The 16,723-nt window shown below is 40.5% G+C and overlaps 2 protein-coding genes across 3 annotated transcripts; one reads left to right on the top strand and one right to left on the bottom strand.

Annotated features, from left to right (window-relative positions):
* Positions 1 to 746: 746 nt before the first annotated feature.
* LOC124151058 (DNA excision repair protein ERCC-1-like) lies at positions 747 to 10,303 on the bottom strand. Of its 2 annotated transcripts, none has more exons than XM_046523355.2 (12): positions 10,136 to 10,303; positions 9,340 to 9,523; positions 8,788 to 8,938; positions 8,517 to 8,577; positions 7,851 to 7,954; positions 6,980 to 7,079; positions 6,240 to 6,316; positions 5,603 to 5,702; positions 4,210 to 4,281; positions 3,021 to 3,089; positions 2,408 to 2,480; positions 747 to 2,046 (listed from the first exon to the last, which is right to left on the bottom strand). In XM_046523355.2, the coding sequence occupies exons 1-12, from the start codon at positions 10,202 to 10,204 to the stop codon at positions 2,000 to 2,002; spliced, it is 1,107 nt and encodes a 368-aa protein (XP_046379311.1). In that variant the 5' UTR covers positions 10,205 to 10,303; the 3' UTR covers positions 747 to 1,999. The 2 variants fall into 2 exon arrangements, with proteins under 2 accessions (XP_046379311.1, XP_046379313.1); XM_046523357.2 differs by having other exon boundaries at positions 9,346 to 9,523.
* A 3,930-nt stretch (positions 10,304 to 14,233) lies between these two features.
* On the top strand, positions 14,234 to 15,779 carry LOC124151057 (L-rhamnonate dehydratase-like). Its single transcript, XM_046523354.2, has one exon. The coding sequence runs from the start codon at positions 14,318 to 14,320 to the stop codon at positions 15,605 to 15,607; it is 1,290 nt and encodes a 429-aa protein (XP_046379310.2). The 5' UTR covers positions 14,234 to 14,317; the 3' UTR covers positions 15,608 to 15,779.
* Positions 15,780 to 16,723: the final 944 nt, after the last annotated feature.

Genomic DNA, 16,723 nt, shown 5'->3' with positions numbered 1-16,723 from the left:
GCCTAGGATTTGTATGGAGACTAGATTTTTTTTCATCTACAGCTGCAAAACCAAATACATATTTTTAATTAAACCTATGAGACTAAGTATTTTTCTCTCAAAGGACACCTTGTAACTAGGTAATTTTTGTGGCAGATATTTCAAGCATTTTTGATTTTTGGGGACTATTTATTTTATTCCATAAAATTCCAGCTCCCCTGACCACACCCTAGAATATTAAAGGCTTGCCGCCTTGTTCTGTAGCTAATCTGCTGCATGCTTACTCATGCAGATCATGGATATGTATGAATATTTATCACACAACGCTGGAGCTGGAGAGGAGGTGGATGGGTGACTTAACCTTCTAGCGCCTCTTTAGGCAGCTTGGGTTGTATACTCGCTAGGGAACTTAAAACAATTGTCAAGTGAAGGCTGACACCATAATCAGGGATGTGGATTTGGCACATTATAAATATGGACATTTATTATTATCATTATCTGCAAAAGGAACTGTTAGTTTCCACAACTATAGAGTTAAGACACTTTTAGCCATATCATGGTGGGGAACATAGAAATGGGCTTCGTACATTGTATCCATGTGGGGAATCGAACCTGGGTCTTTGGCATGGTGAGTGAATGCTTTAACCACTAGGCTACCCAACCGCCCCTTTTCATTATGACAATTGATATCAAATGCTTGATGATGAGCATATGTTCACACTGAAGCAATCCTTAATGATGGTAATCCATGAATGAAAAGAAACACATTGAATTAGAATTGATTTTATGTTGTGAAAATATATTGTTAGACATGACATGTTTACAGATGATAAATCAAGAATGAATTGCGAGCACTAAGATCTGTTTTTAGTGAGACTGGATCTGGGGTAGCACACCCATACAAATACGGTCACATCCACACCAATTATTCACACGCCACTGCTTGAGAACCAGTTGTTTTGCACTAGTCAACCAAACAGCTCAAAGACTATCTGTGTGCCAATCCCTGCTTCTGATCATCAACATACAGAGATATTAGATACGGACATTGTGAAGCCATAAGATAATTTTATAACCAGCTTACCAGATGACCGCTGACCTCAAGTTTACACATTCATATTTGAAACAATGCAAAAATATGTAAACGGAAAATGAAATACTTAGGCCATTTAAGAAATTGATCCCACTTGATAAATTGTTGAGCTTTTGCATCTTTTTGAAAATTTGACAATCAGATGAAACGGATCTAATAAATATGCAAATATATTTGAATTCATCGATAAACAAAAACTGTTCCAATCAGTGTGGTTAATTTATACAGAGATTACAAATATCAGCCAGTCAGGTGTCACCTCATTTACTATGCCTAACAAACATATCCTGCTCAATCATGCTAGGAAGAGTTTTTTGGTGTGAGAAAAGTCTTTTTGGAATGACAAAGACTACTGCTATTTGTTGCTTTGGAATACCTAGTTTCAATCCTACCAGAAGGTGAAAATGGAGCAGGTTTGGAGACGACATCTATCCTGTAACGGTGGTCATCAAGCACCCATTCCAAGAGCTGCTCAATCCGGGATTAATGAGCTGTAAATTATTGTGCTCATTTTGGTACCTCAGGGTTTTCTACACACATACCAACTGGTAGTAACACCAGTGACCTGTGATGACAGGGAATTCCATTGTTCATTGTAAGGTCACATGTTACTTTAGTTCTTCAAGCCCTTGGGTATTGCTTGATGGCTTCCTTTTACTGAGCTGCCTTCTGGGAGCCTTTAAAGGTTTCCACTTGGATGGACTGTGCAGCGCCATGACTGTCTACTTCACCGAACAGAGGTGAAGTTCTCAGAAACCATAGCAACTACAAATTCAATGTTGTATTTCCGCCAGAAGTGGTTTCCAGTGTGTAGCACCGTAGACCAACCATGTTCACCGTCAATGGTTGATTTAATCCCATGACCAAACTGAGGTACATCAGGGCAGAATAGAACACTGAACTATACACATATGAACACGCCTTGTGTTATCTAGCTGACTTGGATGTGCTTGGTTCGGTATCTTCTGACATATCTGAAAACATACATACAGGCATTAATCTCATGTAGACAAGGCTGGTATATGCCTACACAGTCATCACTGATCATTGTTTAAACCGCTGTTACAATGAAAGATCATTGTTTGATCATATAAAGTACATTCACATCCCCTAGAATGTTCTGTAGACCACTCATGTCATAGAATTGGAGGCAGCATGTTCATTTCAGGCAACAATTCTAAACAGCATTATTAAATGTTGTAAATTTGTCATTAACATAATAACAATCTGGCTGTGGAAGTCTGATGGAAACTTGTGAACTTGTTTTGAGCAGCAGTACTATCAGTCATTCTCGATCTGATACTTATGTTCCTGTATCAAGATAATCGGTTCCACCTTTTGTGTTGTCAGGTCGTCGTTTCCTACTTTTCAGAAATGGCTGATGGAACACGTCATGGAGGCGCTGGGCCTGAAGTAGATATAAACACTCACTAGACAAATGAAGTAATAAATAATGAAGCTAGCAAATACTGATCTAAGAGACAAACATTACTGTACTCATTAAGCGCCCAGCTCCAATTACGCCTCTGACCCACTTTTACATCAAAACGTAAGAAATCTTTATAAGCACCCTTACAAATACCAAATATTTATATGACACTCCATACTTTCTTGTGGATATTACAGATTTATATTATAAAAAAACTGCAGCAATATATTTGCCTAGTAACTATTATCAAAAAGGTTTTAGTATCATCGCCGTTTGAACTTAGTTTGTTCGATCTCTGAAAACAAATTTAACTTGTTGCGTATAGTTTTAATAGGAGCCCCCTTTGTCAATTTTCTATGTGACTGAGGTACAGCCTCACAGCTTCTCACAGTACATACATGACTTAGAGTAGTTGATGCTTGGACCAAAGATGTAAACAGAACAACTTGGGCAGGAGAGCTTCCAAGATTGATAAATGTTAAGAAGCTATCTGCTGACAGACATCTGTTTGCCTCATACCTTCTGAGGCCCGAACCCTGGACACAGTGACAGCTCCTCCCTTCCCGCCTTCATCACCTTCTCCAGGCTCTACCATATAACAAGTAATTGAAGTTCAAGGTCATCATATAGCAAGTTCAAGGCCATCATAGAGCAAGTTCATGGCCATCACATAGCAAGTTCATGGCCATCATAGAGCAAGTTCAAGGCCATCATAGAGCAAGTTCATGGCCATCACATAGCAAGTTCAAGGCCATCATAGAGCAAGTTCATGGCCATCACATAGCAAGTTCATGGCCATCACATAGCAAGTTCATGGCCATCACATAGCAAGTTCAAGGCCATCATAGAGCAAGTTCATGGCCATCATAGAGCAAATTCAAGGCCACCATAGAGCAACTTCATAGCCATCATAGAGCAAGTTCATGGCCATCACATAGCAAGTTCAAGGCCATCATAGAGCAAGTTCATGGCCATCATAGAGCAAATTCAAGGCCATCACAGAGCAAGTTCATGGCCATCACATAGCAAGTTCAAGGCCAGCATAGACCAATTCATAGCCATCATAGAGCAAGTTCATGGCCATCATAGAGCAAATTCAAGGCCATCATAGAGCAAGTTCATAGCCATCATAGAGCAAGTTCATGGCCATCACATAGCAAGTTCAAGGCCATCATAGGGCAAATTCAAGGCCATCATAGAGCAAGTTCATGGCCATCACATAGCAAGTTCATGGCCATCATAGAGCAAGTTTATGGCTATCACATAGCAAGTTCATGGCCATCACATAGCAAGTTCAAGGCCATCATAGGGCAAATTCAAGGCCATCATAGAGCAAGTTCATGGCCATCACATAGCAAGTTCAAGGCCATCATAGAGAAAGTTCATGGCCATCACATAGCAAGTTTATGGCCATCACATAGCAAGTTCATGGCCATCACATAGCAAGTTCAAGGCCATCATAGAGCAAGTTCATGGCCATCATAGAGCAAGTTCATGGCCATCATATAGCAAGTTCATGGCCATTTTGAAACAACACAGCTAGTAACACTTCAACTGCACATTCAAAAAGTTACGATTTCGTTTACTCATCAGATCTTAAATAATTTATGGGAAAGAATAACCTGATCTGAGTAAAGGAAGGCAGTCTGGATGAACTTGTGAAGCTATCAATGTTGAATATATCGCATGACAAGATTAATCAACTCACCCCAAACGTGGTCATGAGAGTCATACAGTCTGTTTTGTTGACGGACTTCACAGTCGTCAGGCAATCTGTCATCTGTCAACAACAAATCAAGCATGAAATACTCACATCCCCCGCCAATATGACATGTCAAGTGTGTGCACTGCATTAGCTCCTGTGAACTATGTTCACTGGGCCTTTTTGTAAATGGCCTAATTGCAGCACTAAAAGTTATTACTGGTGTTGTTTTTCCATCTGCAGTTTATGATAGAATATGTTACTGTATTTGTAATGAGTAAGGATGAGACATATGGACGAACAACTTCTTTATTACAATTAGGAGCGATGGTTTCGGTGTAGGTTCTAACACCATTATCAAGCAAGTGAAGTACAGAGTATGGTTGACAAGAATATATATTGTTTATACAGTTGAGTAGGTTTAAGATCAGTTACACTGTTGTATTTGTAATGAGTTGTGTTTCTGTATGAAGTTAGTCAGTGAATGCAACAACTGTGTCCATGACACTTTTGGGGGAACATACACTCAAGCAATGCAGAACTTACCAACAAGAAAGGAAGTGTATTCAATACTATGAGATGACATTATGTGCCAAGTTTGGTAAAGAAATATAGTACGGTTTTCAAGATCTGCTCCGGAAACGAGGACTACCGCCATTTTCAGTCTAAATCAAAGTCGTTGCCATGGAAACTGGAGTATTTTTTTGTTGAAAAATCCCAAACTATCAAAAGGCACCAGTTCACCACTAGACCTATCTATGTGCCAAGTTTGATGAAGAAATATGGTATGGTTTTCAAGATCTGCTCCGGAAAGGAGGACTACCACCATTTTCAGTCTAAATCAAAGTCGTTGCCATCGAAACTCGAAAAAATTTTTTTTTAAAATCCCAAACTATCAAAAGGCACCAGTTCACCACTAGATCTATCTACCGGTATGTGCCAAGTTTGGTGAAGAAATACGGTACGGTTTTCAAGATCTGCTCCGGAAACGAAATGTGACGGACGAACGGACGGACAGAAGGACCAGAAGGCACCCATTCCTATATCCCACTTCCACTTCGTGGCAGGGGATAATAACGGGAGGTGGAAATGATAACACCTATGAAAAACTGATAAAAATTGTGCCATGTCTTTCAGTCCTTAATGGGTTTCATGGGTTTTGAACTATTTCCAGACACACACCCTGTGGGGATTAGAATAGGTCCCTACCATCAAAGCTGGTTGTAAGACGTGAAATATGGATTTGGTGGTCAGACTCGTGACTTGTCGATAACGTGTCAGCCTACCCTGATGGACTGGGTTGTCATAACTGGGTTGATATATCATAACATCAATCACTGGACTGTGGTAATTAGACTGGACTGGAGTGATAATTTAAAACAAACACACAAACAGTTACCTTAGCCATGAAGTTGTTCTCTGTTCTCTCCATGATGGCTTCTGGTGGTTTGTTCTCATACACCTTGTACGTCTCCAGATACCTCCCTGCCTCCTCCGGGCTGGCCATCACAAACAGAGATGGAACCTTTTAGCCACTTATGAAAACATGTCTTACAAACACTTTCAACCACTAGTGGAGATAACACATCTTTAAAAATCTTTCAGCAATTACTGGAAACGCTTCACACTTTATGCACACTTTCAGCCACATACCACTGAAAAAGGATCCAAAAAATGTTTTAAATCATATCTATTGAAATTCAGCGTAGGCCTTTCTGGGTGAACAAACAAGGAAATGCAATGCCAGATCATGCATCTGATCTAGAGACTGATCTAAGACTAGAGGACCCATGGAGATCTGGGCTACAATAGGTCTTCAGCAACCTATGCTTGCCGTAAGAGGCGACTAGCGGGATCGGGTGGTCAGGCTTGCTGACTTGGTTAATGTCATTGTATCCCAATTGGGTGGATAGATGCTCATGATATCAATTACTGGATTGTCTGGTTCAGACTTGATTATTTACAGACCGCCGTCAAATGGCTGGATATTGCTGAGTGCAGTGTTAAACAACAAACAAATCTAAGACTACAGTCACCTGAAAGCCAGCATGAGCGTGCAGTCGGCCAGAATACACATCTTGGCCAGGTCCTTCAACAGGTGGTGAGGGTCTTTCTGAAATAAACAGGAAGTGAGGAACTATTTACTGAAGGAAATTCCTGCCATGGATCAGTTCATTGGTGTACGTATCTCATAATGTCAACACATGCACATGATACAGTACAATAGGTGCTGGGAATTGGTTATAAAATCATGATCATCATCGAAATTATTCGGTTAGCGACATGTTGCTGTTTTTCAATGTAAAGTTCAGTAACATTAGCAGGTCTAACCTGTGACTCGGGTTGAAGACTGCAATACCTACAAGTTTAAGGGAGCAGTTCAGAAGTTCTATGTTCTTTAAAAATCATAATTCCCTAAGATTGGGGGTGAAGGGATAAAATTGTTTTCAATTTTCTATTGCAATTTTTTCAGGGAATCAACAGTTCAAGTCAACACTAACAGCTCTTATCCTATATATTTTCCCATTGAAAATGAGTGAGTAGCCAAGCATACACCAAAAGCTCCGCCCAACCACCTTAAGGTAAAGGACAGGAGTTTCTGAGGATATCAACAAATCTTTTTTTTTGGGAATGTCTCAGTTTTCTCAAATATAACGATTGAAAGTAGTTGTAGAATGAGGCTCGCCAAGACACCAGTCAGCCAGTTTCCATCACATTTCTACATGGATATGTTCAACTCACAGGGATTACAGTTGCCTAACTGTGATCAACTCACAATATCAACTTGGACAAGCAGTACCCTCAGATCAAAACTCTTGCCCAGAAGGTTAAGCCGTTTGTGGACATATTCTGGGTTAAGTTGATGATATCGAAGACTGAAACATAACAAACTGTGTTGATAAACATGTCACAAACACCTGGTAATAGGATTTCATTGGTTTGTTCGTTGTTTGTAAGTAAAATTCCAGCTATACAACTGTGGACTTATACAACTGTGGACTGAAATAATGGAGTCACCAGACAATCTAGTGATTCATAATATGAGCGATGCCCCAAGCCGTCAGGTAATATGACATGCGATAAATTAATGATAAACATAATAGTTTTGAGGTCAGGGATCAGCTTTATCATTTAAAGTTATGCCATCAGGATTACTAATTTCAGGATCAACGAACTCGAATGATGGGTACTAATAGAATCCCTTTGATTAAGTATAGACACTCCAGTTGTAGATGCCCAGTGTCTTGACTGACAAGGCCCAGACTAACAAGGTGACACTAAACTATCCACCACGTCCTCTACATCTACATCTGAAAATCTCAAAGCCCTCCCTAAATTTATTACAGTGATCCCTAGCTACAAAGCTACCCTTGGGGTCTAAAGACAATCAGCGGTTTAACCGAGGTGGAGTCATAGGGGGTACATGACCAACAAAACAGTATACATGCTCTGCCTACCTAACACCATCTAGGTTTCACGTTTCAGCATTTGAAAAAGATTAGAATAGTAGTTGTTTATGATTCATAGTGTAAACAAAACATTTATCGAGTGTTATGGGCTTACAAAAACTACATTGTACAGCAAATTTTGGTGAACGAACTAGTATAACAAACTAAATGTCTGAGATATCTGCTGTAAAGACACACCTGAGGAACAGCGCACATGTTGATTGCCCCATAACGTAATCTGGTACAATGTTCCCGTATTCCCAGGGTATGTTTCTCACATGCTTCAATATGGGGTTTCCTCTCTGAAATAATATTGAAACACTCATAGATTTACAGAGAGAGAGAGAGAGAGAGAGAGAGAGAGAGAGAGAGAAAGAGAGAGAGAGAGAGAGAGAGAGAGAGTTTACAGCAGTCACAAGTGTTACTCCCATATGTGTGTCAAATTATCAAGTGAGTAAGTGATTGAGTGAATGTTGTTTTACTCTGCAGACAACAGTATTCCAGTCATCTCATGGCATCCTGTAACTAGACAAGTCTCAAATTAGCATGAGGAATGATGACACTGAATCAGCCAGGGTACAAACTATAACTACCTGATTATCATTTCAGGCCTAGCTTTCAATATCACAATAGAATGGAGAGTTAATACACTGGACAATCGAGGATAGCAATGTTCTAGCTAAGGCATAAGCAATGATCCATGATGATGCTGTGACATCAGCCAGGTAACACTGAACCATCCAACCCCCCTTTTGAGTCTCTTACAACCATGATGAGGTGGCGTCACATAAACAAAGATTATTATGAATTTGGAAATGACTCAATTCTGACTGAACACAGTAGGTTTATCTCCTAAATACTTACCTGTCTCTGGTTAACAATCAGGGAGTTTGTTTTTCCTATTTTAGCAAGTGTTGGTAGAGATCTGTAAACAGAACATAACAATGATAGCAACTGAATGACCAACCACACTGAACGTACCTTGCTGTTTCAGTACAACATAATGCTGACATCAGCTTCATGGTATTTCAAATGATATTGGCTATGGTATTTACTTCTTCAAAAGTCATGGATTATCACTGCAGCTGCAACACAAATACTAACATGGTCAGTACCTAATGTGAAAGATACCTACTCTACAGGTTGTTCTTCTGCTAATTTCTCTGCTTCCTTTTGTAAACTTGTGGATTTTGCTGCAACATCCAGCTTACTAGCTGTCACTTTTGTCAAATTGTTAGCTGTTTGTGATTTGCTAACACCTTCTTTTGCAGAATTTATATTTTTATCTGAAACAAAATTGTTAAGTAATGTAAAGCAGTCAATAAATCATTATGGCTGATACATGATGGTATTTAATCAGTTACCTGTATCAGTTTTGTTTCAAAAAGAGGTCAATTAGCAAGATTAGCTTTAGAGTACACAATTCAATATGAATAAATTATATATGATGAAAAACATGATAAAGAAGGTTATGGATTGGGATTTCAGGTATAGCTGGCTTTGAATTTGTTATGCATGGGAAGAGATTTTTTCGACATTGTGAATAGAATAACATAGAGGATGATTAACAGCTGTGTTTATTCTCTTAATCTGCAGAAGGATATCATGTAAATACATAACATAAGATGTAGATGGATTGATCTCCTAGTGCAGGAAAACATGTGGACTTTTCAGAGTTTTATTGTACCATTACTGGATGCAGCCTTTGTGTCTGTTGAGACTGAGCTTGATGGGTGTGTGTTGGAGTTGCTACTGTTGGTTGGCAGTCTTTTCTGTGGTAAGCTGGAAGCTACTGATGGTACGACTTGCTTGGGCAATACACCATCACTCTTAGACTCCTTGACAGTCTTAAAGAGAGGCTTGACTCCTTTCTGTAAAGAATACATAGTGACACTGATCATTAGTGCAACTGCGGACTCACCAAACAATGTACACTGAACTTCTATATTGTCTTGTTTACTTCTCAGATTAGCAACTGCACTCATTTGCTTGGGTCATACTATATTACAATACGACTGTCCTGAGTGCATATTTAACACCCTGACTCATTATTATGTCATATTTAATGTTTTTGATAGGATTATTCTTGTTTATCTTTAGTTACAAATGCTTTCAGTTTAGTGACAGCAGTGCACAGATACCAGACAAACGTAAACTACCCTAGAGCCATTTAGCTAATTTTGCAATACTGTGTAGAAATTAATTTATGTGATGCACTATTATAAACGAACCACAGATTTCAATCAGTTTTGTGTCAACCAGAAAAAGAGGAATTAGTGTGTTACGTAAAGGGGGAATGGTAGCGGCTATAAAATGTTCTTGCCCCGTGATGGGATTCGAACCACGGTCGGACGCCTTGTCCACATACTCCGTCAGTAGGCCGACAAGGTGAGGATGTCATCTGTGGGATGACTCCTCGCCCGACCCTGCTACATCAGCAAAATGATACAGATAAACCTGTACTGCTGACTGTTGACACTCACTTTCAAACCTGATTCAGCTTTGTCTTTCTCATCTAGAGTTGGAATTCTAAACCTTCCTTTTCCAGCCATGTTTTGACATTCATGCGCTACAAGTAGATACACCTAAGGTTGTTGATTTCTGTTGAAAATACACGACTATGGTCAACTCTATTGCAACAAATTGAAGTATCAAAGGGGGATAAGTCGCTCTGTTAATAGCCTTTGGGATACCACAAAACAAAATTCAGATCATGTTGTCACCGATTGATCGATTGGTTTTAAAACTAATTAACGTGAACATGGTGAAGAAATTACATCTGGTATAATAAAATTGAAAAATCTTAAACGTTAAAAATTTTAAAGCAAAACAAAATACAACAACACGGTTCATTTGTCGAATCGTTCACCAAACAATCATAAATGTTACGAATGTTAGATATTTAACGAGCGCTTCCATCGAAGGTGATTTCTCTCTTTGTACCACACTTGTACAAAGTAAAAAACTATATGAAATATTCAACCATTTTGAGCAATTTATCCACATATACAATGAACTCGGATCCACCTAAAGTTGATCAACTCAGAAATAATAGATGTTTGATAATCGTAAGCATATAAAGAAATACGAGGTATTGGTTTTTGAGTTGTTACGAAAGTTGGGTAATATATAACACTTAATCCTTGTTTATACAAAACATTTTAATTTAACGGGACACAGGTTCTTTTTCTATTTAAATCAAAACAAAACAACAAAAACAACAACAACAACAACAGTATCTTACTTCCACAGGTCCGGTGACCAAAATGTCCCAAATGTTGAACTAATAATACTTTCGTCTTCCCATAGAGCCTATTTCCCAGCATCCTTCATTGTATAATTCTCTGGGTATTCCATGGCGTTCTCTCCGAACAACACGTTTCTATTATCTAATTTGTTTATCCCAATACCGATACAGTCTTAAAATACCCAAACGTGATTTTGCATATATGATAAAACAAGTAATATGAACATGTATTAGACAAGCACTGTCTACCATGATAAACGTACAATATTATGTGGTAGTATTATTGGATGCCGTGTTGCTGCATCTAGTTTGTAGTCATTCTTGACATTCTGCGTGCGCAATAAATATAAAACGTCACCGCTAGAGAAAGATCAGTCTCGACAGACAGTCTCGGCGCAAAAGGCAAGACAGCGGTGAAAATTATATGAAGGGATAACTGAAAATCAGTGATAACACCAGGGCCCAATTGCACAAAACGATCTTAGCGCTAAGATGATCATGACTCCCATACATTAACATAGGCTAGTCTGTCTTACAGACCCTGATACAAATATATATCAAATACAGCCCATGCAAGTCTATAATGTTTGGTAAGTCTAGATCACTGCAGTATCTGAAAATGAAGAGAGTCACTGGGCTCCATTTTATTATATTTTTATTAAGATAACTGAACAACTGTTTTTTTTATGTACGATATGTTCATTTCAGAGACTAGATTTTAGTCTATAACATAGGCTTGCGATAGTCGTAGCGCCAAGATCGCTTCGTGCAAGTGGGCCCAGGTGTTTGTTTGTTTTTGTTGTCATTGTTTAACGTCGCACATATGGTACAATGTGTGAAGCCTATTTCTGGTATCCCCCGCCGTGATATTGCTGGACTATTGCTAAAAGCGGGGTAAGACCTCACTCACTCACTCACTCACTCACTCACTCACTCACTCACTCACTCACTCACTCACTGACTCACATATGAGAATCACTTTTGTGCAGCATGGAAACATACAAATATCCTTATCTCAAGTGAAGTAGCATATATACCCTTATATATGTGGTTCCTCAGCGGTATATATCCATGTACAGGACGTTACCATGAGCACTTAAGCAGGTATATTGAAATAATGGATATTCTCATAGCAGATGCAGCTTCAATCTGAACCCAGATGCCAAAGATGATTGGTTAGATTCCACTGGGTCATATCAGCCCTAGTATCAGCAAGGAAATATGCCTGTGTTTGATCGCCAGATAAACGTTGACCTCAAACATTTGCACCCACCCAGCCATGTGGATTTCAAGTCATGCACAGATATGTAATCTCTGCTTCTTGTTGCATTCATTGCCTGTTCCTCATCCCATGCTACCTGTGTGTACATAGTGGAATGACTTTAACATCTTAACATTTATAGTTTGTTTCTGAATACCTCAAGTTATGTTTACTGTTAAAGCATTGGGCTGTTGTATTCTGTTATGAGGTGGTGTATGATGTTGAGGCCATTCAGTAGTACAGTGGATAGTGCCATCTCTTATCATTCTGCAGTCCTAAGTTTGATTCTTTGAGTTGGTGCAGTCTGAGATGTCACTTAATAGTGACAATAGTTTAACTTAGCGACAGTATCTTCTCAGATATAAAGAGCCCTACACTGTTTGAGGTATCATTAATCTTCAGCATTTTTCTGCTTTGGGCAAAATATTATTGTTTGTTTGTTGTTTAACGCCTCACTCAGCAATATTCTAGCTATATGACGGCGGTGTGTAAATAATCGAGTCTGGACCAGACAATCCAGTGATTGATATCATTTGCATCGATCCACGTTATTGGTATACGATGACATGCATCATCCAAGTCAGCGCGCCTGACCACCTGATCCCGTTAGTCGCCTCTTACGACAAGCATAGTCGCCTTTTACGGAAAGCATGGGTTGTTGAAGACCTATCTAACCCGGATCATCACGGATCTACACACGGTGTTAAAGTATGTAACGGGGTAATTTTGAAGACATTTTTACAGGATAACTTACATTATTAATCATTATTTCACATTTCATAATAGATTTGTTTTCTCCCGCCACGTTATTGCTGGAATATTGCTAAAAGCGGAGTAAACCATACTCACTCACTGATATACAGAAGAACACGGAGGCGTCTGTATTTCCGATGAAACGTGTATACTTATCATTATGTGTCGAGTGAGTGAGTGAGTTGGGTTTGACGCCGCTTTTAACAGTATTCCCGTTATATCACGGCGTGTCAACTTAATGTGGGAGGAAAGCCCGAAGTGATGCAGGTCTCAGACGTGTACCACTTCGGTGAAACCCACGAGCACGGGTATGGTGCTGACAAACCTAGAAACATAATCGGGGCGAACCGGGATTCGAACCCACAATCATAGGTTTCTGGCGTGCCCAAGGGACGCAACTCTACACAGCGAATCGCGGCGCCTTAGACGACAGGGCCACCCGTGCCCCCCCCCCCCCCCCCCCCCCCCCCCCCTTATGTGTCGAGAGTGGCAGTGGTGAGCCAGGTGTGGTTAAGTTTAGTATACGTGTTGATTCTTATCTTGAGTGCCAAGATGGCAGGAATGAGTATATAGATATCTACACAACAGATCATGCACCATCACGATCTCGCACTGAATTACACTCTGGCAGCATTTATCTTCAAGGTCAAGTAACAGGACAAGTAAAGTAGGTCAAGGTAATGTCGGCACCTTTCGTTTCTAATGTCACAACTTACCGTAAATATTATTCGTTTAGAGGCCACGGATAAAAAAAGCATACCTGCCGGATATATTCCCTGTAAATGCAGCTCTGTGCTGTCACTAAATGTGTAGCTATTACACAGTCATTGACCTTCTATCCCCTTTGTTTACCTGGCTGAAACTAAAAGATGCCGACAGGCATTAAATCAGGCCAACGGTAGAAGTCAGGGAATTACTGGTAAGGTGAGGTGGAATGGAGTTTAACGCCGCGTTCAAGATTATTGCACTTACATAGTGACGTACATGCACGTATATGTGTGTGTGTGTGGCTGCTTGTCTTAGTCCGGATTAATGCCGATTTTTTAGTGCTAGCACCGCTGAGATCCATGAGATACCATGTCTCAATTTAACATGAATACCCCACACAGACACAGTCCTTGCTTTAGCCGAGCGCCAGACAGGATAGCAACAAGTACCATTTTTTTTACGTCTTTTATAGTATACGCTAACGGGGATCGGACCGACCTACCGCTCTCCGGGCAGACGCTCAATCCACTAGACCACGGATGTAGTTTGACTGGTAAGGAATAATGTTATTGGATGATGAACTTATAATCGAGGAAATAAGGTACTGATAATCTTATCTCGTCTCGTTCATCTAGATGTGTTGTAGTTCAGAGTGAAGTTCTGTTATTTGTGAGCTAGCTTTCACTTTGAAGAACGATGTCTGGAAAAGCGCGAGAGTTCCCCCGCGTCAAGGCAGTGAGGGCCTATACAATGGCACCTAGCATGAAGGATCAGGGATCCGACTGCCATGACGTTGTAGATGATCACTGGATTAACGGAGGACTGGCACCAATCGCCAACCCTATGTCAGGATATCTTCAATACAGAGCTTTCAGGAAATCCTGGGGAATCAACGCACTTGGAACTTTGGTAGTTGAAGTTGAAGCAGACGATGGAACTACGGGCGTTGGCGTCACCATCGGCGGAGAACCCGGATGTTACATCGTCGAGCGGCATCTAAGTAGATTTGTTGAAGGTCAAGATCCTCGTGATGTGGAACTTATGTGGGATCAGATGTTCCGAGCTACACTGAACTATGGGCGGAAGGGGTTGCCAATACAAGCTATAAGTGCCGTGGATTTAGCTCTGTGGGATCTTCTGGGCCGTTTGCGGAATGAGCCAGTGTATGCGTTGCTTGGCGGGAAAACTAAAGATCGTCTGCCAGTCTATTCAACAACGGGTCGTCCTGATCTCGCCAAGGAATTTGGGTTTGTCGGAGCGAAGATTCCATGTCCATACGGTCCTGATGAGGGAGATGAAGGATTGAGGAAAAACGTCGAGTTCTTCAAAGGATGGAGAGAGAAAGTTGGACCCGATTTCCCATTGTCTCTGGACTGTTACATGGCTCTGACAGTTCCTTATGCTATTCGTCTAGCAAAGGAATTAGAGCCACTTGGTCTGAAATGGATTGAAGAATTTCTGCCTCCAGACGATTATGAAGGCTACGGCGAGGTGAGGAAGGCACTGAGAGGTTCGAAAGTTCTTCTAACGACTGGAGAACACGAATATACAAGGTATGGATTCAGGCAACTTCTTAGTTCAAGATGTGTCGATGTTATTCAACCAGACATCACATGGCTTGGAGGGATTACAGAAGCCAGGAGGGTGGTTGCCATGGCGTCAGCGCATGACATCTTGGTCATTCCCCATGGTTCAAGCGTCTACTCGTATCATCTTCAGTATGCCTTCAGGAACTGTCCACTAGCGGAATTCATCAATCTGAGTCCGAAAGCCGACAAGATTACGCCCTATTTTGGAGGGATATTTCCTGACGAACCTCTACCTAAAGATGGCTTCATTGACCTTCGACCAAGAGCTGGATTTGGTGTGACATTGTGTAAGGACAATCTGACCAGACCGTACCAAAGGTCAGAGAAAGAGTCTTCCCAACAGGCAAACCAGAACATAGAGAGAAAAGTACCAGAGAAGGCCTCTTTTCCATTTTAAGATTGACAGTTGGATTGCTCGGTTCATTGCCTGTGTGTCATCATCTATGCTCAATACTTTGTAAAATAACAGATGTTGAGACTACCATTCGATTATGATATAAAATGAAAGCATACTGCAGCTTCTAAAATGCCACTTAAAGACATCATAAAATAAATGTCAAGAAATTGTAGTCTTTGTTTTGTTGCACATCTATTAGTGAAGACAACAGCAATTCCTTTACACATAAAGCATCAACACCATAGTTGGTGTTCAGTAAACAGGAGTTTGAATATATGTGATAGTTGTTTATAAGAACTCTCTTATAGCTTTGACCCTGTTACAAACTAGGGTCCTTATTACTATTCAACAGACCTGTGGTGATAAGGGGTAAGAATATAGGAGCTTGCAAGACACGACAAAATGGATAATGTTGTTGGGCTTGGTGACATCGTATCGTATATTGTGTGGATCCTCATGACATCAATAACTGGCTTGTCTGGTCCAGACTCGATTATTACATCGTGTGGCATTTTGCTTTAAAGCGGGGTATGCGATTTATTCCCCACTGAATAATTTATTCCCCTCCAAGGCGGGATACACAGTATTTTATCAAGATCATATGGACTAATCAAATCTCATCATTCTGACATGGAGGTGTGATAATAAACTATTATCCCCATCTCCCATACAGAGGGTAAAACTGGTGTTTTGACCTGAATCAACTCAGGAAGACGTGCAAAGTGTTTGGTCCAATCAGAGTGGGTGAGTTGGGTTTGACACCGTTGTTAACAGTATTCCAGTTACATCTTGGTGTGTCAGCTTAATGTGAGAGGAAAGCCCGAAGTGATGCAGGTCTCCGACGTTTACCATTTCGGCGAAACCCATGAGCATGGTATGGTGCAGACAAACCTAGAACATAATTGGAGCGAACCGGGATTTGAACCCACAGTCATAGGTTTCTGGCATGCCCACAGGATGCAACTCTGCACAACGAATTGTGGTGCTTTAGACGACTGGGCCACCTGTGGCCCCTGGTCCAATCAGAAGGACTAGCACAATGTCTAGAGGTAACAAGACACCTGTAGAATAGGTCTTCAGCAAACCATGCTTGCTGTAAAAGGTGACTATGCTTGT

Source organism: Haliotis rufescens, unplaced genomic scaffold (genome assembly GCF_023055435.1).
Source record: "Haliotis rufescens isolate VD_foot unplaced genomic scaffold, xgHalRufe1.0.p SCAF_20, whole genome shotgun sequence".
In the NCBI taxonomy this organism is placed as follows: domain Eukaryota; kingdom Metazoa; phylum Mollusca; class Gastropoda; order Lepetellida; family Haliotidae; genus Haliotis; species Haliotis rufescens.
This window is presented reverse-complemented; position numbering and strand designations above follow the sequence as displayed.

What these genes read in the sequence shown, in the direction of transcription:
- LOC124151058 (XM_046523355.2), bottom strand. Translation starts at nt 10,204, where the DNA reads ATGGCTGGAAAAGGAAGGTTTAGAATTCCAACTCTAGATGAGAAAGAC. An exon ending in AAAGGCTGCATCCAGTAATG is followed by an intron (nt 8,939 to 9,339) that starts GTACAATAAAAC and finishes ATTTTGTTTCAG; the next exon opens with ATAAAAATATAAATTCTGCA. An exon ending in CAGGGTTCGGGCCTCAGAAG is followed by an intron (nt 2,481 to 3,020) that starts GTATGAGGCAAA and finishes TATCTACTTCAG; the next exon opens with GCCCAGCGCCTCCATGACGT.
- LOC124151057 (XM_046523354.2), top strand. Translation starts at nt 14,318, where the DNA reads ATGTCTGGAAAAGCGCGAGAGTTCCCCCGCGTCAAGGCAGTGAGGGCC.